This window comes from Tympanuchus pallidicinctus, unplaced genomic scaffold (assembly GCF_026119805.1).
Source record: "Tympanuchus pallidicinctus isolate F22 unplaced genomic scaffold, pur_lepc_1.0 scaffold14, whole genome shotgun sequence".
NCBI lineage: Eukaryota > Metazoa > Chordata > Aves > Galliformes > Phasianidae > Tympanuchus > Tympanuchus pallidicinctus.
In genome coordinates this window covers 16259890-16284085 of record NW_026294659.1, presented here as the reverse complement: position 1 = coordinate 16284085, position 24196 = coordinate 16259890, and the positions used below count along the sequence as shown (strand labels likewise).

General features: G+C 40.8%; 2 protein-coding genes across 10 annotated transcripts in view; one reads left to right on the top strand and one right to left on the bottom strand.

Moving 5' to 3' along the window:
• Positions 1-102: 102 nt before the first annotated feature.
• Positions 103-20290, bottom strand: CRYZL1 (crystallin zeta like 1). 4 transcript variants are annotated; one of them, XM_052673865.1, is made up of 13 exons: positions 20154-20290; positions 18931-19002; positions 15964-16041; positions 15351-15423; positions 14687-14731; positions 10155-10223; positions 8491-8624; positions 7602-7713; positions 3885-3983; positions 3126-3247; positions 2707-2812; positions 1176-1221; positions 103-528 (listed from the first exon to the last, which is right to left on the bottom strand). In XM_052673865.1, the coding sequence occupies exons 2-13, from the start codon at positions 18994-18996 to the stop codon at positions 429-431; spliced, it is 1050 nt and encodes a 349-aa protein (XP_052529825.1). In that variant the 5' UTR covers positions 18997-19002; positions 20154-20290; the 3' UTR covers positions 103-428. The 4 variants fall into 4 exon arrangements, with proteins under 4 accessions (XP_052529825.1, XP_052529826.1, XP_052529828.1 ...); XM_052673866.1 differs by lacking the exon at positions 20154-20290 and adding an exon at positions 20007-20076; XM_052673868.1 differs by lacking the exon at positions 20154-20290 and adding an exon at positions 19933-20005.
• Positions 20291-20554: 264 nt separating this feature from the next.
• Positions 20555-24196, top strand: part of ITSN1 (intersectin 1) — a 120934-nt gene continuing 117292 nt past the window's right edge. For 3 of the 6 annotated variants that reach the window (XM_052673858.1, XM_052673856.1, XM_052673853.1), the window contains exon 1: positions 20559-20685. The gene's annotated coding sequence lies outside the window, so the exon portion shown is untranslated. Of the gene's footprint in view, positions 20686-24196 lie in introns of all 6 variants that reach the window. The other 3 variants (XM_052673855.1, XM_052673854.1, XM_052673857.1) reach the window with 2 other exon arrangements.

Here is a 24196-nt window from a genome sequence, read left to right as displayed (position 1 = left end):
AATAAAAGCAATTCGGTGTGGATGGGACTATTGGTAGGGGACAGAGAAGGGAAAACTTAAAAAAACAAAACCTACAAACCCAAACAAAAAACACTGCTAGCATTGCTTTTTTCCCCTTTAATTTCTTATGGGTGAAAAACAGCAGCAAGGGAGATCACCCATAGATGTTATTGACATTTATAATGAGGGCAGGGCAGCCAAGATTTGTGCGTCAAGACCATCTGTTCAGAAATTGCTGATGGGAACATTTTACTCAACTGGATCAAAAAACCTCTCAAGTCCCAGGAGCTTCACAGACCATTTGTGCTGAGGTACAGAAGATCTTTAAATTCTGGTTACAGAACCACTTGAAAGCGTACACTAGTTTACTTCTGAAATACATTACATTTCTTTATCTTCCATGGGTTTAGAAGTCAGGAATTCGTGTGTTAGAACTGAATGACTTGTCTTTTTCTTGTTTGATTCTTCTGAACTATTTCCATAGAGACTTTGGCTTCATACAGTGGAATTGGTTCATCCAGCTGAGGCCTAAAATGGAACAGAACGTCAGACTGGTTTGCTGAGCATGCTCAGATCAATAGCAACATTCTAAGACTATTGCTATAGACTTTACTTTCACTATGTAAACTTTACTCCTTAAACACAACGAATGTTTTACTGCTTTGCTTGGATAGGCAAAAGAATGAAAGGGCCCTAAAGCAAATAGGAATCAGAAGATAAATATATATCTTTCTAATGATGAGGAAAAGGTGGTGGTGGGAAAACTTCTGCTCTACAGCAATACTGTTAGCCCACGTTAATAGGAAGGATCTTTCATTCTCACCTCATTATGGCTCTATCTAATAAGGCTGTCACTCTTCTTACAAAGGAATATCAGACAGAGCTATTGAATTTTACAGCCAACCCCATTTCTCAGTTGGACACACAGCTGAGCAGTCAGATACATGCTCTTCCTCCACCAAGAAAAGAATGCGCTGCCTCCGCTAAATTTTGCCATCAGCAAAATCAGAGATTTTACCAAGTTTCCCCAGGCTCAGCCTGCTACATTATAAACAGATCACAAACAGTTCCACATAAGCTATTTGAGGCATCCTTTCCTCAACCTCCCAACATAGATCTGCTATGCTGGCAAGAGATTTCTACTCAATAAAAATAAAAGCAATCATCTTTCTTACCTGAAAATACCGCTTGATAATTTCTCCATTATATCTTCTAAGATGCGTATCTACGGGCTCTGTCAAGGTAACAGCATATCTACAGATAATTCTTTCAACAGCTGGGTTTGCTGCTAAGAGCCCACTGTTCACATGAAACCAGCAGGATCGAGACAAAACAAAAATGAACTGTAACTCCGTTAGATCTGATCTACGCAAGTGTTGATATATCAGAATAACCTTTCCTGGCTTGTAGAAATGAAAAAAAGAATTATTATAAAAAAGATTAAGCAAAGAGTTACAGTATGCAAATGCAGTCTACAGGAAGTAAAGTAAAGCACAGCACTAAGTAATGAGATGGCAACTGCACACTTGTTGCCATTCCTTGGAGCAACATTGTACGCCTTTAAAGGAATCTCTGTGCTAATGCATAACATTCGGAGCGATGCAACAGATGATTTTGTATTTAGTGTCCACATGAAACTCTGAAAAAATAATCTTTCTTTTTTCATCTTAAGAGCAACCTGGTTAACATTTGAAGCTCAAGGCATTTGAAAAAGATCACCTTGTGATTTCTTCAGCTAAGGTGTCAGTGCCATAGGGTCAAGAATCTCACAAGATACAGAGCTACCAAAAAGCAGACTTTTTCTTTGCAGCTTTTAAAGAAGTGGTGATGAAAGGTGCTGTGGTTATTAGGAGAGACAATAGAAGAAGATGTGTTTTAGTCAGCTTCAAGTTCAACAAAAGTACCAAAAGATAACACTATGTTTGATAACCTATATCCCATAAATAGATCCCTCAGTGTGCCTGCCCTTGCCTAATCTACTTTGCAGTTCAGTGGAGGAGGGGAGGACTTCTTCGCAGTGTGGTCAGTCCTTTGACAAGCCTAATGACTTAATCCTCACCTGCCTCTGCTGCTCTGCTAAGATGCAAAAGTGATTCAGCAGATCTCAATCTGCAGTGCACAACAGGGAGGGTCCTTAAAGCCACAACCATTCCACGAAGCAACCCACTGAGCACTGCCCTGTCAGCAAAAAGCTCCAGGTTCACCTTCTTAAGGCCACACGTTGGTAATGCAAATGAAGGCAGCACACCTCTGTCCACACCCACATCTTCCCTCAATTAAATGTTACTCACACACACTGCAGATAACAGAGAGATTACGAAGCTGAAATATTTGAACATTTACAGTTAATCTGATTGCATGAACATTTACAGGTGATACATCCCAACACAACCAAAAATATACATATGTCCAAAATACTTTATGTACAATGTAAAAACTTGTAGGGCTTCACTTAATTGCCTCAAACAAAACCACTGTTTTTTCCAGAATGCATTTTTGCCTTTCACCATTACTTTTTACTTCTTATTTAGAAAGTATGCAGAGCTTTAAATACAAAGGTTACACTGAAGTTACACTGTATGCTGCTCTGTGCTGACCTTAAGCCTGAGGTCACAGGAGGGAACAGAAGATGATTTATTAGTTAATGTGTTACATTTCCATCCATTCCTTAGCAGTCACTACTCAAAACTATCATCAAAAGGATATAGAGATACTTCCCCTGCTCTATATTGGACAAGTTCCATATCTCCTCATTTAGAAAGGAGACTGTGGCTCCTTTAAGAAACAAGGAATGACTGTCTGGAGGATCCAGCTTAAACAGAATGAAGAAATGTGTTATTTAGTTACATTTTCCTGTACAAAAATAAAGATTAAATGGTTAATTTACATTTATGGTTATAAAACAAACAGACAATAGTTAATAGCCAAGCTATTAACTTATTACATTAGGGAAGGGAGCTCCAAAATTGTCACGAAGCAAAACATAAAGAAAAAAAAAAAAGCATTACTAAACTGGAATGCTTTTCATTTTCTGGCCATGAAAATTGATGTCATTTAATAGAGGGTAGCCATTCAGCCACGTACTGCAGTATAAACAAACCTGGTGATCAATACAGTCTCTTTACCTGAAGATTTCTCTCTGTTGTTATCCAGTTTCCCCCAACACCAAGAAGAGTGATGATATCATGCTTATGAGGCAATAACTGGGATTTTGAAGCTGATTCATCTTCAGCACTATATAATTTTACTGGAAAAATAGAAGGACATCCAAGCTCAGAAGAAAACAATCGTCATCAAAAATGAAATGCTTATCTTTTCCCATATAAAAACCTGCATCTTGGGGTTCTTTCAGTCTCATGACTTAAGATACAAAAGATATTCACCTGAACGCACACACTGCGTGATCGCTGCCTGCAACAGAACTAGAATTCAGTTCCGCTGTTGGCCTCATGGGGCTGTCAGAGACAGCAGAAGATTCAGGAAATTCAATACAATCTGCTTTCAAGGTATTTCAGTGGGACTAAGTAGTTCTTTAATTACTGCAACCACACTTCTCAGCTATTCTGACTGTTGTAGAAAGATGATCTCTAAGGTAGCGTAAACAGTGATGTCACAGATATACTTCTAAACACCACTTCTTTTCAGCTCTAAGTAGAGAAGAAGCATTTCAGACCAATTTACTGATCCCTAATATTTCGAGATACTTCCACTAGAGGTAACACAAGGATCTTTCTGAAGGAGGTCTGCTGAGTAAAGACACCTCCATAAAATTACATGGGATCAAGTGACGACAAGGTTTTGAGGTGATGTAACTTCCACATTTACTACTTGGAAATAAAACACTTGGTGCTACTCTGAGGACCATGTTCACATCAGTTACATACCTCCAGCATCTACAACAATATCCACTCCCAGGCCACCTGTTTCTTCCAAGCAGCTTTCTGCCACATCTATCTTTCCATTTGACACATCGATCACCCGAGCTAGACAAAGCAATACATTCAGCTGGTTACAAGAAAACCACAGAGCCACAGAGTTCAGATTCACAGCAGAATGAAGATCTCCCATTTTCTGTATTATGAGTAAGTTTGTAGTTAAGTCAGAAAGCTCAATCAATGTTTTTTTCATTTCCCAAAACAGGGAAAACCAAAATGAAAACACTGATTAAATTTAATTGAGAAGAAAAACTTCATTTACTTTTTTTTTTTTTTTTTGTACAAACAGACTTCAATATTTCTTCCTAACATGCAATTTCATCTTCAACATCAGAAGTAAATGCGTAAAACCCAATAAGCTCAGTCACTAATGAGCTGCTGACTTGACTTTTCTGATGACTGCAGCAAGATTTTTAATCTCATTACATCCATCTTCTTTTTAAAATAATGCTTAGCAGCATCACCCCCTATCTCACGAAATGGATAAGCTGATTAAAGGTATTACCTAATGCATTATTTTTAAAATAAGTGAACGGCCCTCTGGGTCATTAAACAGATATGCAGCTAGAAGTCTCTGCATCTCCTTTTGAGATATTCCTGATCTGAAAGTCACTAATGCATTTTTTTCTCAGGTATGAACGACATCGTACTTACAGATGGATATGAAAAGAAATGAAGGCGCCAGGAACAAGGGTGGAGAAGTAGAAGTTTCTTCTATAGAAACTATAAAGGCCAAAGACTTCTTGACAAAATGACAATTGCAATAGTGAAATTTAGAGGCTCATTTCCAAAGCACGATGAACTAAACTCAAATTTGCCAAGTGCACTTACTCACTAAAGGCTGCTGCATACCTTCTTGAATTTAAGCATGGGGACGAGGAATGAAAAGAAGAAAGATTGCAAGAAACTGATCATTCGGAAGAATATTAAGAAATACTCCTTTTCCCCCCTCTGTTCAAATACTAAGATGTACTCAAATTTTATCACTTAGTATTTTTCACTGCAATCAAATTATCTGGCCAAAAACAACAGACATGGTCATAACTTCATAGTAATTTCATACCAACATTTCCTGTATTCAAATTAAAAACAAACAAACAAAAAACCCATAACCTTCCAAAACTTGAAGGGAGCATATAAACAGGAGGGGCACGGCTGTTTATGAGGGTGGATAGTGATGGGACAAGGGGAATGGTTTTAACCTGAGACAGGGGAGGTTTAGGTTAGATATTAGGAGGAAGTTTTTCACACAGAGGCTGGTAAGGCACTGGAACAGGTTGCCCAAGGAGGCTGTGGATGCCCCATCCCTGGAGGCATTCAAGGCCAGGCTGGATGTGGCTCTGGGCAGCCTGGTCTAGCATTAAATGTGGAGGTTGGTTGCCCTGCATGTGGCAGTGGGGTTGGAGCTTCATGATCCTTGAGATCCCTTCCAACCCAAGCCATTCTATGATGTGCCTGTGTGGATTTACATATTTCTTATATAAATCTTTCATTTTCTAACATTAACTTATCACATTGTGTAATATTTTGTCTCTAGTCTGAACTGTGGGCATCAGCATACTTCCCCCCTTTGTACTGTAAAAGTATTTACTCCACAGATTACTGAAAAAAATACAAAAGATAAAAAAACTATACACGGAAATCTGCAGGGTTCTAAAAGGAACAATGACATTCCCAACACAACACTTGGCAGCACCCTGCTGAAGATCATTAAGGTCAGACAGCAAAAAGTGCCTCTCTCCCTCCTGTTGTGCAAGAAACTCTGCACAGCACTTCACTTCCTGCTGCATTATCAGCACTCCAAAGCTACTACGGGAAGAGCTACAAGTTTGCTTGGTAGGCTAGAAATGAATCACTCTCCAGCAGTGCAGATGTGTGTGAACGTGCAGCCCCAGAATGCACATGCATTCTATGTTGGCTCTGTGCTTCCACTGCCAGTTTTGTTCTCAGGAGCCGGAAAGGAATTCAAATCGACAAGAACTCTGTTCTCTCAGTGGCTAAAGAACAGCTGTCTGGCTTATTTCATCGCTCTGCTAGCTTATGATTCTTGAGCCAGCAGGGAGAACATAGGGACAACAGGAAGTGCACCTGCATGTCAGCAATGCCTGGTTTTAACAAGTCACTCAGACCTGGAGCTGGGATTTGAGAACAGCTGTAATTCTCCACTCGGAAAGCCAAGACTGCAAATAGTTTTGCTAAGCAAAACAACAAAAGAGAAAGGAGTCGGAGTCAGAGACAATTGGCATTATCTTCTGAAATCACATCTCGTCTCAACTCATTTGTATTTTCACGTGACTGTAATTCATGCAGATGTAACTGACTCCATGGAACTACTCGTAAATCAAGACATTCTTACAACAGCCACCACTGCTTTTATGCATACTTCTTTGAATGACAAAAAAAAAAAAAATAAAAAAATCTTGCATTTAAGAATTTAAACCTGTTGATTATACTGTATCAGACTCATCATTTTGAAGAGGAAGCATCAGAAACTAGTTTTAACCTCTTGTTCACTTTACATTAGACTTCATGGGCTGCAATTAATCTGGAATCTGTGTATCTAATGTAATGCTATCCTTTATTTTAGAACAGTCTGGATAAAGAAATATTCTACTCTCCTCAACTCCGCAGCACTGGAATACAAAAAGTTGATCAGAAAAGATGCTGGTAGCATTTACTGAGCCTTTTCCCACATTTCAAGTAGCATTCTTATTTTGAAGGAGAAAAAGAGAAAATCTGAAGTATCAGGATAGAAATAGAAATCATGGGTGAATGCAAGTATTTTCTTTAATGCAAAGCTCCTTTAGCAAGTGAAAAGTCATAGAATCACAGAATGGCCTGGGTTGAAAAGGACCACAATGATCATCTGTTTCAACCCCCCTGCTGTGTGCAGGGTCGCCAACCAGCAGACCAGGCTGCCCAGAGCCACATCCAGCCTGGCCTTGAATGCCTGCAGGGATGGGGCATCCACAGCCTCCTTGGGCAACCTGTTCCAGTGCCTCACCACCCTCTGTGTGAAAAACTTCCTCCTAACATCTAACCTAAACCTCCCCTGTCTCAGTTTAAGACCATTCCCCCTTGTCCCATCACTATCCACTCTCATAAACAGCCAACAAAGCATTTGAGCATCCAACTACTGTAAAACATGCATCATTTTACAGCTGCAACAGTACTTGAAACAGCTGCCACACAGCTTGATAAAATGCTACTAGAAGAAATTGGAGTCTGATTAAGAACTGATCTCAAGCACATAATTACATGTGAACTCTGGTTCGGGTACATAGATTACAGCCTGTGATACTTGTGATCATAATGCTTTCTTCTTGTTCACAAGCAACAATTTTATCAAGTGAAAAGGTTTTTGAGTGGCTAGGCCAAAAGCCAGCACTAAAGTCAGCACTACGTGAGATGGAAAGTACTCAGAGAGTCATCACCACAATGATGAATAATGGAGAATTAAAAATTAAATTAAAAATAAATATCCCATTAAGTACTGAAAGAGAATTTAAATATGTATAGAGTACAAAATAAGTTTTAAAACTATTTAATTAAACTATTTATAAACCTGTGTTTCAGTTTTCAGCTATTGAAATAAGCCTCCAGAGTAAAAGAATTTCAGGGAGTCCCCCTTATGCTTAAACTTTAGTACTGAAGAACACAACTTACCCACAGCAGGTCTAAGCCTCTCCAGGTACTGCTTATCTTCAAGACTGTAGGCAGTAGATATTACTTTAGCTCCTCTATGCTGTGCTAACTGAATAGCTATCGTACCAAATGGCTGGAGACAAAACAAACAACAAACAACAAAGAAGCAGATAGGCTTATTTACAGCAAGAATTTAAGAAAGGTTATATTGCAAGGACAGTCAGGAGAAGTCAGAAGAATATCTAAAAGTGAATTAACATCTTTCATAAAATCTGAATATTCACAGACCTGCCTTCAGTTTCAAATGAAGCGAAAGAATCTTTTTCCTTGACTGGAAAGCTATGAATACATTTAGGAGCTAACTAGGTCTCCTCCTCAACAAAACAGCTGAAAAATGTAAGTACTGTGGCTGCAATTGTAACTTCTAGCTTTGCACTGGCTTGATTGTTGAAGGAACCAAGAAAACAGCTCCATCTGCATTTAGGTTAACAAATCTTGGCTGTGGCAAGCTCCACATCCTCATCAGCAATAAGGACTGCAGAAATGCAAATGAAGTTATTTATATCTAAAGAAAGTTAAAAAGCATTGGTGGGATAGGAATGAAAACTTAAGGCACTTTCCCCCAGTTTCACCTGAAGGCTTAGCGTAAAACTATGTCAAAGTAAAACAGCAGAAAAGAACTACCTCCTCACTGCCCACACAACATGTAAAGATTATATTCTTGACTCAGCATCTCATGTGGGAGGGCCCTTCCACTAACCCATTAAGCTCAGGGCACCGACAGGAAAAGAATAGAGTTTGATAAGCTCAGTATGCTGTAAAAAATCCAATGTTTCTGGTGATAAGACAGTTGCTATGGCAGAGGCCATCCGTACTGAAACTGTTTTATTATGACACAGTTGTTACCTACACTGGCTCCGTCCATGACAAGGACACTCTTTCCAGGAGAGACTTGTGAAAGGTAGTGTAAAGCTGTGTATGCTCGGACACCATCACGAACAGTCGCCGCTGCTTCCACCCAGCAAACTTTTTCTGGTTTATGAACTAAATGACAGAAAGAAAAATAAAATCAGACACAGAAAAAGAGAAAAGCAACAAATTCCCGACGTTTCACTCGAGATGGTAAAAGTGTTTTCCAGTTTCATCCACATGCTTAAACACGTAGGGAGGTAGAACTAGTGAACAGCTTTGTAAACTAGAAACCCCAAGTTCGAGCATCGTTTTTAATGTAGGCAATTTATATGACTTAACAGAGAGCTTGACAATAAGTGAGAAAATCACCACAGACCAGCCAAAAGTCTGGCATAGAACTGAACAGGCAATCGTCCTTTTGAGGCACCAGAAAGGAAGATTTGAAAAGCCTGGTCTACCTCTACAAGCTCTTTAGAACTGACAAGTCTGAACCAGAGGAGCTATGTAACAACATCAGCAATGCAATCTCCTGAGAACATTTATCCACATGCAGGAAAAAAATCCTAGGAATTATCATCAGCACCAACTCTCTTGTGCCAGTTACTACCTAGCACAAAGTAAAGCACAGACAGTTAAAAAAGGGGAGGAAAAAAAAAAAAAAAAAGAAGAAAAAGGCAAACATTTTCAGCCTATAGCAATTGCAAATAGTTATAAGACAGCAAAGATCTCCGTATTTGGACTTTTAAGTATTAGAAGGAACAAAGCTTTTGCATCCCCATGAGTCCATAGCTTCCTTTGCAAAAACTGCCAAAGTCAGTCAGAAAGACTTTTTTCCCAAGCAAGTTCACATAAACAAGCATTGTTTATCCCATGCATATTAAAAAAGAAACAACCATGGAAATGATCTTTTATCACATTTTAAACAGTAAAATAAGGATTTAGTATTGACACAAACAAACTTAAAGGAGTCCCCTTCTAACTGTAGAAACCGAGATCACGGATAGTCATAAAAATACAACAGAAGCAAAGTTGAGCAAGACCAGCTTACTCAAAGTAACACAACAAGTGGTTGGGAGAAGCACAGAGATTCCTCAATTCAGTGTTCCATACATAAAGACACTCTATGCCCAAGAAGTGGGAACTGGAAAGTCACAGCAGTTGAAAAGAACATTTCAATATAGGGTTTTCCAGGATCCTCAATCCCTAAAAATTCCTTTCTCCAATTTATAGCCTCCTAATTTTATCCCATCTGTTAACATTATCGCAACGATGATTATCATCGTTCAATCAGGACAATCCTGGATTGGATCAAACTGAGGAAAAAATGCAAATTTTTTTACTTAATTCTTTTTGATAGGTGAGGCGTGGAAAAGAAGGAAAGTAAAAGTCAAGCAATGGGAAGGGAATTTAGAAGGAAATAAAAAAAGATGAGTCTGCTTGAATGGCTTAGGCAAACATTAACCCATTAAATGATAACAGGAAAGAAAAAGACTCTGAAAGTACATGGTATTCAATGCTTTTATGAATAGGTCCAGGCAGGATGCCTGGATGCTGCTAGAAAATGTATTTAGAAGTTGAAATTACTTAGCTCCCTATTAGAAAAGCCAAACTGAATGCCAAAAGTACAGTAAGATATGCTAGCAAAATATATAAACAACATACCCAAATAATGCTCATGAACTCGAACAACTTCACAAAGACCAGACTCTTCAGAATCCAGCGGCAAAATTCCTGGGGAAAAGAAGAGTAAATGTATTTAATTTCAAACAGGCATACGCTATAACCAAAATGAGCTGCCAGGGAGATGGTGGAGACCCCAGAGGTGTTCAAGGAACATTTGGACTTTGTGTTGGGGGACATGGTTTAGTGAGAGCTATTGGTGATCAGTGGATGGTTGGACTGGGTGATCCTGTGGGTGTTTTCCAACCTTGGTGATTCTATGCTTCAAAACAAGCTCCTAATGAAACTGTCCATTCCACCTGGGCTGTGGTTCTATTATTCTCTTCTCAGACTTACAGTAGTTTAAGAAAACTTGGTAAGGTAAGAGCCTGTAACCTCAATAGGGAAGAGAGCACAAGACTGTTTCAGAGGTACTCCAAACAGCACTTTGAGGTCAGGGAGATAAAGAATTGGGCCATAATGCTTTTTGCTACAAGCACTGCTAATTTTTGTCAGGTCATGTTCGAACACACTTCGCATTCCTCTCTGATTAGTGCTCTGCTTTCTGCTTTGGGCCATGGCTAACAGGAAAGAAAATCAGGCCCTCATATTGCAGACCAAGCAACACTACTGCTACAGTCACCAGGATGGAAGACCAGAGGTAAGAATGCCATTGGCAAGAGCAATTAAAAAAAAAAAAAAGGGACAGAAAGGAGCAGAGGAAGAACAATCAAGAATAAGTGACAATAAGTTTTAAAAAGTTAGAATGCAGAAGAGGAATCAAAGGTAAAAAACACCTGAAGATGGCAGAAAGCAAACACAGAATGGACAACAAGAGTTACGACAAACTTTCGGCCAAAAAAGAAGATGCGTAAGCAATAATTTCCGGCAGCCAAGCAGTCTTCTGAAGTTGTGTGTCCTTCTTCCTTGGTAAGATGCTTAATACTGCTCCCTTCATCCCCCATTCAAATCTTACACTTCATTTAGATCAAACCAAGGGCTTCATCAGATAATCCTCAGCAAACCTGGCTGATATTTCCACCAAATCGTCATAACTTCCACTCAAAAATGATGGGCTCAGGATTCATTTTTAAATCTCTCAAAGTTTTTTGTTTGTTCTTTAATAGAACGACAATAAAGTGCCTAGAAGATAGCTTCAGGAGCTAGTAATAATGCAAGAAGGGCAAGAATCTCAGAACACACTTTGCAACATTACTATCAATTCCATTTTACTTTTACAACTTAGTTATCCCCTGTTTAAAGCAATATGCAGGACGTTAACATCTATGAACAACATTCCTAAGAAATCCCTCCTCTATCCTAAAGCACTTAGATTTCGATGATTAATACAACATCATATTTCAAATGTTAACAAGGATATCCTTATAGTAAATTAAAACAGCTTTGGCACCTTAAACAGTTTGCATTCTAAACCTCAAAATAGGAAACGCAAACCAAGTAATACATGAAGATGTTCCTTTTCTCAAGAGATGCAAAAGATCTGGTACAAATGTGCTGAACTGTTAGAAGATAATGTATGTTGCAGCCTCCAAGACACATCACTGTCCACTCACACTGATTCCAGCGTCTCTAAAACCATGCACAAAAATATGACCCTTACACTGAGCAAAGAGATATGGCTTCTTAAATAACTGCACCCTTAGCTCAACATCCGTCAACAATGCTTCCAGAAGCTCCAACATCAAGTAGAGACCTTTATGTTATGATGCTATACACATCAAGCATTTGACACAAGTACAAAGTCAGATTTTTCTCCTTATTTGTCAGAAATACTCAACACAGTGCAGGGCTTTCATGCCTTTATTTATTCATTCAGTAACGAGGCGTGTAGAACTGCCACTCACATTGGCTAACCATCATAATATTTAAACAGACATATACTGTGTTTAGGTTCATGTCTGCAAGTAACTACAGCTGATGTAGCTCTGTTTTCTCCTGTGCTTGTTTTAATGACTAGCAAGGCATAATTGATTCCTAAAAAGGTTCTGAGAGGAAAAAAAACAACAACAACAAAACAACTAACTTTGACAAGTCAATAATGAATCTCAAAATGGATGGTCTGAGTTCTCTCTGTTTACTGTAACCAAGCATAAGGCTATGAAAAAAGAACACATTATATAGATAAATAATCTTATCAGGAAGTTCAAAGAAGGATAAAAAAACCTTCAAAACGGAGAAACACTTGCTATGATTTTAGGTACAGATTAAAGATGTCACATACCAGGTAGTTGCAGTGAACACAGTATGATTTCCACACAAAAGAGTAGATTTATTAATAAAGACAACATCACCACATTATTTCTCATGAACTCAGAAGCTTATAGCGGGACTGTAGTCCTTGACAGTAGGACAGGCTTTTTCATGCAATTTAGATAAAGATACCTTTCTGACAACTGCATAGTTTGGGACAGTTTGATGTTATTAAGTACAGACATAACCAAACCATTTGGTGGTAGCTATATTCTTTTTTTCAAATCTGTTCATTTATTAATTCAAAATAAGCTCTCAACAATAACTGGGAAGCATAGTTGTTAGAAAAAAGATTTACTACAGGAAAAGATATTTCACTCCTGTGTTTCATCTTTACAGCATCTATATTGGGTACATAAGGATGAACAACTGTTTGATAAGCAACGCTGTGAGATTGTGTTTAAAAACACAGTGTTTAAAAACAAAGAAGAGGGCTTCTTTTTTTCAGAGCTAAAAATATTTAATGCTGTTTTTCTTTGTCTTCCCCTTTCCAGAACTGTAATTTCGATTCTTCTGTAGCTGCATTTGCAAACTTTCAGTATTGAAATATAAAAAACCAACACAGTCAACTTGGATAAATACATAAATCAGACAAAATGAATCTGCTTTTCTCACAAACCCAGAATAGATTCCATAACCGATTCCATTCCCTTAAGGTCAGGCTGACACTGAAGTAGCTCAAATGCTTCAAACCACTTTTCTGTATTTGAATAAGAATGAAATTAAGTCTTATTTCACAAATAAATAAATAAATAAATAAAATACCCACAGAAACAAACAAAAACCTTAGCACCTTCCACAGTCACTTAGACCGTCACTCGTGTCACTTGGCTTTCTCAGACACACAGATCGGTTTTCTGGGGTGTTTTTTCCTTAATTACTTACTGAAACTGCATTCTTTCAGCTACCACAAAAGGTGATGGAAACAAATATTTTAGAATATTCAACAGATGCAGCATGTGAGTCAGATTTTTAACCAAATGAGCAATGCTGTTCACAATAATGATACTACTCATAGTTCAAAGTAATTTGTGTTACAAGACTTGAAAATGCTTTGCCATAATTGTGCTGCTTTAACATTGGCAAGCCATTTCTGCATCCCATAATTGGAATGCTATTTCCAACCTTTTAGAATTAGACTTTCTTTGGTAAATTAATAATAATAATAATCCAAAATTCTGCTAAATCTGAAGCTAATTATAAGAAAGCTCTGCCAAAGTTCTAACAGGAAAAGCCCCAATCGCCTCCCATGTGATTGACTTGGAAGTCCATTCTCAACAACAAAAAACCAAACCACAAAAGTACAGTGACTACCACTTGCCCATCTGATGGGCTTTTCTGATAACAATGTTAGCCACCTCCTAGAGGGCTCAGAAAACAGAGGCTCCATCTTAAGCAAAGGAAGCGAGGAAAAAATCTGCTTTCATGAGCTCCAAGAAGTATTTTAATGTACAGCAAAAACAAAGACTCTAAAAAATAAGCAACTTGAACTAGCATTTCTATTCAAATGTTAGCAAAACACCTGAGAACGTGCATTACTTTTGTTAGCTCAGAAAATCGAGAAGAACTACTGAACCTACCTGTATATTCAAGTTAGAACCACTCGTGACTTTTTTACCTAACCAGGAACTCATTGTGGTGAGCAGTGTGTGCCAGCAGTAGATGCAGATTTTTACAAGTGTGGCATACACTTGTAAACTTGTAAGTTCTTGTTCATCAATGGAGAGAACACATTGCTAATGGTGGCAACTATGTCAAGAAAGCACTTTGGAGCTGACAGTTTGTTCTGTCCAATGGTGTTATTGTGCTCTTTGTGTCTGTAGTTTCCGTGGAAATAAATAGGTGGCATCACTTTTGGAGAAACCTACATACAGCAGGGTAGTGTTATAAAAACTAATCACTGTCTATTCATTCAGATGGTTGCCTCTACAACGCTCACCCCGCATGGCTAACAGGCACATGTATTTTATATACATGAATATGCATGCTCGCTGTATATTCTTCAAGATTCAGTGGATGTAGTAGGACTACTACAGATCACGTTAGCTGAAGACTTGAACTTCTGCCTCTAATAACCAAAAATCATCCCTAAGAGAACACTTTCAGATTAAAGTCTTCGTTTACAGGAGCTGATTGATGTGATGGCAGTTAGAACTTTGAAAATACACGTTCAGTTGTAGCTTTAGCAATGACTATAACCTCAGCCATTCATTATAAAATGATTATTAATTGTATTAGTTGATAAAGCAAACGTGTTGACTTACCTGCTACTTCATCATCAGGCTGAAAGAAGGACACCTTTCTCCCAACTCACGAAGAATATATGAACAGAAGGAAGAAAGTACCAGCATAAATATTTACAGCTGAAATTAAGCACGCATTTGACAGCATTGCTTATCACTAGCACACACAATTAAAGATACCCTAATGCTAGTGAGGAGTGTACATTTTGTATTGAATATGCACACACTGAAAATGAACCTTTCTTTGGCAGCCCATTCCCAGTTAGGTGCAAGCAGACACACATTTGAAAGATCCAGTCTTTAAACTACACATCAAAGATGGATATGCAAATGAATCACTGCTGAAGTTCCTGAATGCCTTCACTACTCCAACAAATACTTTTTACTAATTATTTAAAGGTTGCTGCAGCATGCATAGTTAAGGCACTAAGACCTCAATATATTTTCTCTAGAAAGCCGCAGTGCATTTTTTTTTTTAAATGCTCCAAACAGATATGAAGCACTACAGTTTGGTTCCATTACTTTCTGTTCAGTACCGTTACTGATCTAAGGAAAGTCTAAGCAACGAGACAAATAGTAGATCCTATTATTAAAGATGCGTACTGTGCAAACACTATTTCTTTATCCTGGATTAACAAGCTTTAATTCTTGCTCCATACTCTCACAAGGAGACTGTACTACTTACCTTCCAATACAACTCCAGAAATTTCCCGACCAACAGGCAGAAGCTCCTTTTCCAATTTCACTTCTGACAGGAGCTAAATGAAAATACTGGTTTAGTTTTCCCACCAGAGCTCAAGATTTGCATGTTTGTTATGATATTAAAGTGTTTAAGATTTGAAATAGGAAAACTGGACCACTACCAAAACATTATTAGGGTTAAAAAGCAACAACAAAAAAAGAAGCACACACATTCCTCATTTAATATTAAAAACTTTATTTCTGTATTTAAATTTAGAAGTGTATAAAGGAAAAAAAATAAAAATGGAGCCATCAGCTGACAAGCCAAACCGGGACTTAAAGTCAGTATGCAGGGGATGATAAAAGGGTTTCACTGTAAGAACTCAAATGAAAACTGTGATCTTTCCCCATAAATTAGTAAACAAATTCAGGTGCCTTTTACTTAAAGAGACGTATAAGAACACCACATCAATCCCGCCCTTTGTTTCTCAGCAGTAAAGCCATATCCTCAGATGGCACGCATGGAATTGTGCCAGTTACCAGCTAAGGCATGGGCTTAGAACTCCAATGGAAACTGTAAACACCTCTGGCTTTTACAAAAAAAAGTAAGCAAATACCTTTGTGTCTATCCAGCTCAGTGCACAGGCTCTAACTTGTACTTTCACATCATGGTCTCCTGTAGGAGGAAGGTTTTCCTAGGACAAACAAACATATATCATACAATGTAACATGAACGTGCCAGCAGAATCCTTCTCAAGCTCTTAAAAACACTTTGCCACAGTCCTCACTAGGAAACAGACTGGAACGGGAACAATAATTTGTTTTCAATAGAAAAGAAACTGATACCACACTGGAACATGTATAATACTGTTACAAACTGACAACAAGATCTTTCTAAATCTCTGTTGTTAATGAAGCTTTTTTTTTTTTTTTTTTTTTTTTTCCTTTTTCTCCCCTGCAAGTTAAGTATCAGATTCTTACCCCAAACCATTTTAATATGTAGTTTCCTGTCTAGCAAATACAAAGAGGCAGACTTATAATCTTAAAACTAGGCTGTGGGAGTGGTGGAGAATTTTATGATAATTTTGACATGTGTCTGAGACAGTGGGCAATCATATTGAGGTAAATGTTCAAGTAGTCCCAATGATGTCAATGAAACTGCACCAATAAGGATTGGTGTTGTGTCCCACAAATGATGGGCACCTAATATACAAGAAGGTCTAATAAAATCACCTTGATTATCCCAACTGTTGGTTTTGGCAGAGAGATCTGCACCGATCTTAAGCAGTTGAGTAGTGCTAATTTAAATCATTTAATTAGATACACTGAGTTCTGAGCTGCTGACTTTGTGCAGTTTTTAAAAAGCAACATAAATTACTGAAGGCAAAATCATCTATTTCTATCACAGGCTGCAGTCTGTGATGTAAACTTCTGTTAGAACTGAAAGCAAAACACGTACCAGAAAGCTGTTACAGCTTTGTTTCTACAGGACGTCTTTCTAAACGTTTAAGCTTCCCTTTATTTATTTTTAAAAATCATTCCCATCAAACAGCTGCTGCCCTTCTCCAAGGCTTAGCAAGGTGAAGGGGAACTTCAGGAAGAGGAATATTGAGCTGCACTTTCTCCTTACCACCGCTCAGTTAAACACATGGTGTTCATTTGAAGTTGGAAAGGATTTTGCTGGTGAGACTGACCTTCTCCTCAAACAAACCAAAGTGGGTTCTCATTCTTTGTTCCACAAAACAGCCAAGCCATTAGACTGCTGAACTACATGAGTACTGCATTTCTGATTAAAAAAAACAAAAAAACAAAAACAACACAAAACCTGAACACTTAGAATCTAAGGGATTTACGTAATTCATGTAAATTCAAGATCACATTTCCTTTTGGATGTATTTTATCTATGGTGCATATAGGTCAGTGAACCAAAGTACTGTTACAACGCACAGGGTAAAATTGCTTTTCTTTAGGAAAAGATCACAAGAATGCAAACCTTGGGAACAAGAAGAGACAATGAAATGTTTGTGCTGTTAACTTGTTAATGACTTCGTAACTTAAATATTTAAATATGGTCAATATTGACCATATTGACATATGTCAAAAATGGTCAATATTACAATTTGACCAAGCACCATTTAGGGTACTTTGCTATGTACATTCTTCATCTAAACAACTGTTTTCTCATTACCCAGCTGCTGTTTCATTAACATTTCCTCAGTCAACTGGTTTTCCTCCTTATTTTTTCCAAAATTTATTTCTATTTGGGATCAGGATTCCACAGCACTATTCATGGTACAAATATCTGCAGAATTAGCTCCTGTCTGAAGAGCTTAAAATAAGCAAGCGGACAGAAAACTAATATATATGGGATTGCAGTCTAAAGATCTAATTTAGCTTGCTTATGGCTATACCACAGCTGATGGGTTTGCCTGTTGGCAGCATCTACGTCTACTTCCTTCCCTCTTCAGTGTTGGAGCCAGTAATCATGAAGCCACCACATAGATGTAAACTAATCTGTAAAAGTTAATAGTTCTCAGCTGGGTAAGTAAGCTGATACGTCACCTTATAACTGCATAACTCTTAGAGCCATTAAAAAGAAGAGACAAAAGATGTGTCGCTGAGAGGTGAAAAAACCTTTTCAGCTAAAGCACTATTTAATGATCAGTGTAAGTGGATTTAAGATTGCTCACTGAATATGCATCTTGTTATATCATAATCAGCCATCTTATTGCATGCTTCTCTTCCAGCAACTCATTAAACATGCTTCGTTACTGTGAATTTACATCTACTCAAGCAAGATTCTTATCAGAACTATGTTGTTTCATTTTGACATATGGCTCATAGGTATACTTAGCTATCTATGTGACATAAATATACATGGGTATCTGTAGCAATTTATTTTGTGCCTTTAAGAGATTCATTTAAAAAACATGGGTTCACATCCCCAGAACCACGTAAGCATTTTTCTGCAAACACTCACACTGCATCAATATACATGTGCCAGAATCTGTTTTAGTCTTACGCCACCAACTTCCATGTATGCTTATTCAATTAATACTTACATCAAACTGACAAAGACTGGCCAGCACAGTAGTTTCAACTAGATCTGACAGACAAGTAGCAGTCTCCTTGTTCTTTCAAGTTGCAGGAAGATAGGTTAGCTAGACAGAGGAGACCTATCAACGCTTCTAAGAGAAAGGCTGCACTGTGATTTCAGTCCCCAAAATGAGCAAAGAACTTATGAGAAAGAAAATTAACAGCAAAGACACTTTGAACATGGTAAATTTCTCAAGCTACATTTCTACTTTTTCAGTGACCAGAAAATCTACTCAAGAGAAGGGAGCATAAAATTAATGAACTCCAGCTTTGCAGCAAGGCAAAAAAGCTGTTTTTAAATGCAGACAGCAAACTGCAAGCAGAAATGTAGCACAGCCCTTGCTAAGTGCTGCATCATGATGGTAAAATGCTTATCTCCTACCTTTATTTACCTGCCTGCTTGCTCAAGGATAACACCAGTTCTTTTTTTAAGTTTCACTCCCTTCTTCCACTGAATGATTAATTGTGCTGTTATGATTAGAACTTACTCTTTCCTGGAAAATAAAGGTCATTTCCTCTCCGGATGAATTCTGCTGACAATACAAGGCCTTCATGGTGACCTGGAAAAAAGACACAGTAACTGTAATCATGCAGTAAGTACAGAGAAAATAAGCCACTAAAGCTTTACATTAATTTCTAACCAGAATAGCAATTGTTTGCAAGCAACAGAGACACGATGAGTCTCTCAAATAAATTTTAAAACAGATAAAGAGATAAAGCTTGATAGAATCACAGAAGCATAGAATGGCTTGAGTTGGGTTGGAAGGGGCCACAAAGCCCACGCCGCCCCAACCTCTGCTGTGGGCAGGGCTGCCCCCCAGCAGCTCAGGCTGCCCAGGGCCCCATCCAACCTGGCCTTTAGTGCCTTCAGGGATGGGGCACCACAGCTTCTCTGGGCAGCTGTGCCAGTGCCTCAGCTGTTACCTACAACGCATTACATCAGTGTTGTTGACAACAGTGTAGCAACTGCTGGGGGCTGAGATGCGCTGCATAAGGCAATGGACGATGTGTTAGCCCAGCAGTGGATGGGGAGCATACCACCCAGCTGAAAGGCACGCAGTTAGAGCAGCTCAGATAAAGACAGCACAAAGGGAAATAAAACTGCTGCAGGAACACCAGGAACCTCACACACAACAAGAATCACAACTCAGGTTTTAGCTCTCCTCTCTGATATACACTGCTCACGATGAAGAAGAATCTTTTTGCAAACAGGTTTCTTCAAGTTCCGAGGGGAAGGAGAGCACAGACAGAGGAGGAGCCAGCCCGGCCTCACGTTGGCACCCATCAAGCGGCCCCATCAGAGCCACTTCTGTAGCGCAGATCAACGCGGCTGCCGCGCCAACGCCCGCTCACAACCCGCAGCCGCATCACCGAGCGCCCTTCTCCGGGTACCGCCCGCCCCTCGGGCCGCCAAACGCCCCTCTCTGTATTTCTGCACTCGGCAGTCCCCTACACAGAGCCGGAGCCCGACCCGGGGTCGGCAGCCCCACCCGAGGCTCAGGGCCTAAGTACACGGCCGCGCCCGACAGCTCGGGCTCCGCGCCCGGCCGTTGCCATGACGAACAGTTGCTTCCGCCGCGCTCCCACCTCAGCGCCCTTCGGAGAGCGCGGGTCACGCCCTCACGCCCCACCCCACCGAAGCAAGCAGGTTCGCGATTGGGCGCTCGGCGTGAAAGCGGAAACGGGATTGGCTAGGCGCACCATCACTCACCTCTGGCGGGGAGAAGGCGTGAGCCGCAGCGCCCTGCGCGACTCAGCCAGCAGCAAGGAGAATGAAGAGGCGCTGAGTTAATTCCGCAACACAAAGCCGCGCCTCCTCGCTGCCGCGGCCCCGCCCCTCTCCCCGCCTTTTGGGCGCGTCCCACTGGAGCCGTGGGGGAAACGGGCTCGGCTACCCTCGCCCCCGTCTCCCCTCGCCGCGCGCTGACCCCCTGGGCGCGAGAGCGAACCCGATTGGCCGGCGGAGGCGGAGTCCCCGCGGAGTTCGCAGCTTCTGATTGGCGGCGATCTCCTGCCCGTCACGGGGCTGAGCAGCGGGCCGCGGCCTCGCGTCACTACGGCGGCTGGGAGGGCGAGCGCGGTACGGGCTCCTCCCCTCGCCGCCCGCCAGACGGCGGCTGAGGAGGCTGCGGGAGGGGATGGTGCGCCTGGCGGAGGCGGTGGCGGGCGCCGCTCCGGCTCCTCCATCCCCCCCGCCGTCGCCATGGGTGTGAGCGGGGCCCGGCGGCCCGCGCAGATATGAGGTACGGGTTGAGGGGGTACCGCCTCGCTTCGGGCCGACGGCTGCCGGCGCTCGCACCCTCCCTCGCGGTGGGGACAGCGGCGCCCCCTGCCCCGCAAAGCCTCCGCCCGCTGCGGCCGGGCTGACACGCGCCTCGCTGCCCTCTCCGTCCTCCGTGCCCCCAGCGCGGTGCGTGGAGCCCCCCGAGCGGCCGCTGCCCGCCGGCCTCGGGCTGGCCTCTCTTTATCTCTATCTCTCTCTTTTCTTTTCTTTCTTTTTTATTTTTTTATTTTTTTAATTTTTTATTTTGTATTTGTTCTTTCTATTGCGGCCGTGCCTGGGCGGGGGGAAGCGGAGCGATGCGGTGCCGGTTGGCGTGCGCTGTTCGGTCACACGGCAGCCATCGCGCCTTGGGGGGGGGAGACCAGGGGCAGCGTTCCTCTGCGCGCACGGAGTTGGGCTCGGCGAAGGCACGGCACCGAGGGAGCGCGGGACCGCGGGAGGAGGACGGTGCTGCGCCGTCGGGGTTCGGTCTGTCGGTTTCTCGTTGGGTGTCGGTAACTTTCCGGACAGGTTTTCCTTTTTGTTCTGAATTGACCGCTCCGTTATTTTGGGAAGGAACGATGGTTTGGGTCATAGAAAGCGGTGTTGTGAACTCTGGGAATTGCAGGGAATCGCATCTGTGGATGTAGGAGAGTAATGTGGAATGAATACTTTTTCCTTTTAAAATAAGTGGCATCCCATACATGATGGTGTGGTACTTCTTAGGGTAGGGAAAAAGCCTGTTTTCCATTGCCCTTTTTTCCCCTATCGGATATCAGGAAAAGGTTCTTCACCAAAGGTGAAGGGCAGTGGGCACAGCCCCATGTGCAGGAGTTCGAGGAACGTTTGGACAATGCTTTCAGACATAGGGTTTGATTTTAGGTGGTGCTGTGTGGAGTCTGGAGTTTGATTCAGTGGTCTTTATGTATCCCTTCCAAATCAGGACATTCTGACCCTGCACTATAGCTGTAAGATATGCTGTTTGTTCATATCTAGTATGGCAATATATGCTTAAGGTGATAGTTAAGTATTTTAACAAAAAATGTATTTAATGGAAACCTCCACATATGTGTATTTTCTCCTCAGTCAAATAAACAGACTCTCGGTGTCCATGTTGATGACTCTGGAGAGTGTTGGGCTGTGCAGTGTTATTGCACGCTGAGTCCTAACCTTCTTCCTTTTGTTTCTAGTCACCTGTAACCTCCCTCAATGCATGCAACTGGATGGCATTTTTATATAGTGTAGTTCCTAACGCAGCAGTTTTGATTGCTGAGTTCTTTCCATTGTGAAATGAGCACACTGCTTCCCCCAAGCCCTCATTAGGAGGGTATGGTATTGAAGGAGGAGTCTTATATCAGCTGTATTCAGGCTCCCAGCTGCAGCAGCCAGGAGTTGTACTTGCCTGTGGTGGGGGTTAGATGTGCTGGTTGCCTATTGGTAAGGAGAACAGTTGCCTTCTTTTCATTAACTTTACATTTAGGCGAGGCGATCATCCACATTTAGGCAATCAGCTTGGACCATTTTAGCTCGCGTGATTAGCACTTGTATGCCCTCACTGGTTTTGGCAGCCTTACAAGGGTCATGTTTCGTACAGATGAACTGTTTCTGAACAGTTTCTCCAGTGTGTTAGGCTCAGACTTCATCTGAGCCAAGCGGGTTGCTCTTTGCACTTGCTTCTCAAACCACACTTTATCCTTTCAGTCCTGGTACTCCCACTGTAATATCTGGAACCGGAGACAGTAAGATAAGTTGGTTTTCAGAGGAGTTGTGTTGTTTTTCTTTAATTTTCCTTTATGTCGCTGTTCAGTGGAATGACAACTAAGATACAGTTAAGTGCTTATTCTGTCCATTGCTGCTGTAGTTAGCTGGTGGGAAATCTGCGTACTCTTTTGTTAATACCTCTAATCATGCAATTAGGTTAGATTTGGATTCAGGAAAGAATGCGAATCTGGCAAGTAGATCATTGTGAATGATGATGCCAAATAGCCTTTTCTGATCTACCTTTGTGCTGTAACCATAGATTGTAATTTTAGTTTTTGGTAGGATAACACCAGGGTAAATAAGAATTTCTGTTTGTAGTATGGGATGAAAAGCAAAGAATTGAAATGAAAGTGTCAGCAATGGTTTGAGGAGAGGGAAAAAAATGATAATTGAGAGTACCAGCCTTGAACATGTGCTTATGTTGCTTGTAGTAATAGGTGCAGTAGAATAAATCTTAAGCGGGAAGATGTGTTTGTAGTATGCATTTCAGGTAGACACGTCTCAGAAATTAATCTGCATGGAACCAAAGAGATGAGAATTTTTTTACCATTAAAATAAAGCCAGCATAGCTTCTACCCAAGTAGTCTGCTAGGAACATTGAACGCTTGTTGCTATTGTATTTAATGCAGCTGCTGAACTTGAAATGGCCCCTACTCCCAGAGTTGGTTTTGTTTTTACTTGCATAGCATGAAATTGGCTGGTAGAGGAGACAATTAGAACTTTGGTCTAGTCTGAGGTCTAATGATACACTATTTGTATGCATAAAACTTTTCTGTGAGGTGCCAAAATTTCAGTATGGTATGTGCCAGAAGTAGTTGCCCTGCATTAAAGAGCACTCTTTCTGAAATTAAAGAATAGTATACCAGATTCCACTGATTATTTCTGAATGTTATTGTTGCTGTAGGTATGTTGTGACATATTGCAACTGGCAATTAGAATTCCTGACGCTGTTTCCCGATCCTTCATACAAAAACAAAAATGGCTGTTTACAAGGGTGGATAGTGATAGGACAAGGGGGAATGGTTTTAAACTGAGACAGGGGAGGTTTAGGTTAGATGTTAGGAGGAAGTTTTTCACACAGAGGGTGGTGAGGCACTGGAACAGGTTGCCCAAGGAGGCTGTGGATGCCCCATCCCTGCAGGCATTCAAGGCCAGGCTGGATGTGGCTCTGGGCAGCCTGGTCTGCTGGTTGGCGACCCTGCATACAGCAGGGGGGGTTAAACAGGATGATCGTTGTGGTCCTTGTCAACCCAGGCCATTCTGTGATTCTATGAAAAAAAGGTAAGGTGCGTGTGGATGCAGAGCTGATCCCCCTGCCTACAGTCAGTTTGTCTGGATTGCTACAAGTGTGTGCAGGAGGTAGAGGTGGTTGCGTTCTTGGCAGAGCAGGCACCATTTGTGTAGGAGAGATTAGTTTCTGATCTTAAAGGCCTTTTTGTAATTGAAACTGGAGTTTGTCAATGTATTTTGGAGTATCAGTACGACATTTTGACCAGTATAGAATGTGACCACCCATAAAAATACTTGTGTTTGGGGAGGAGTGAACAGAGAGATCCTGCCAGTTCACCAGAAAAAGAAGAATTTTTTCTATTCTTCCTTTTATTTCTGTTGCCAAAGATGTGTTCTGATGCAGAAAAGTTAGATGAAATGGTAATACTCAGTTTATTTTTTTTCTTATGAAATATACTAAACTTGCATGCGTTGGATTTTGCAGTTTCCTTTTTCAAGTG

Bases quoted from the DNA above. Each gene is read 5' to 3' on its own strand.
- CRYZL1 (XM_052673865.1), bottom strand. From the start codon at position 18,996: ATGAAGGCCTTGTATTGTCAGCAGAATTCATCCGGAGAGGAAATGACC. The intron at 15,424-15,963 runs GTATTTGCTTAC...ATTTTCATTTAG, and splicing joins TGAGCTGGATAGACACAAAG to CTCCTGTCAGAAGTGAAATT. The intron at 10,224-14,686 runs GTAAGTCAACAC...TCTTTTCCCCAG, and splicing joins GCCTGATGATGAAGTAGCAG to GAATTTTGCCGCTGGATTCT.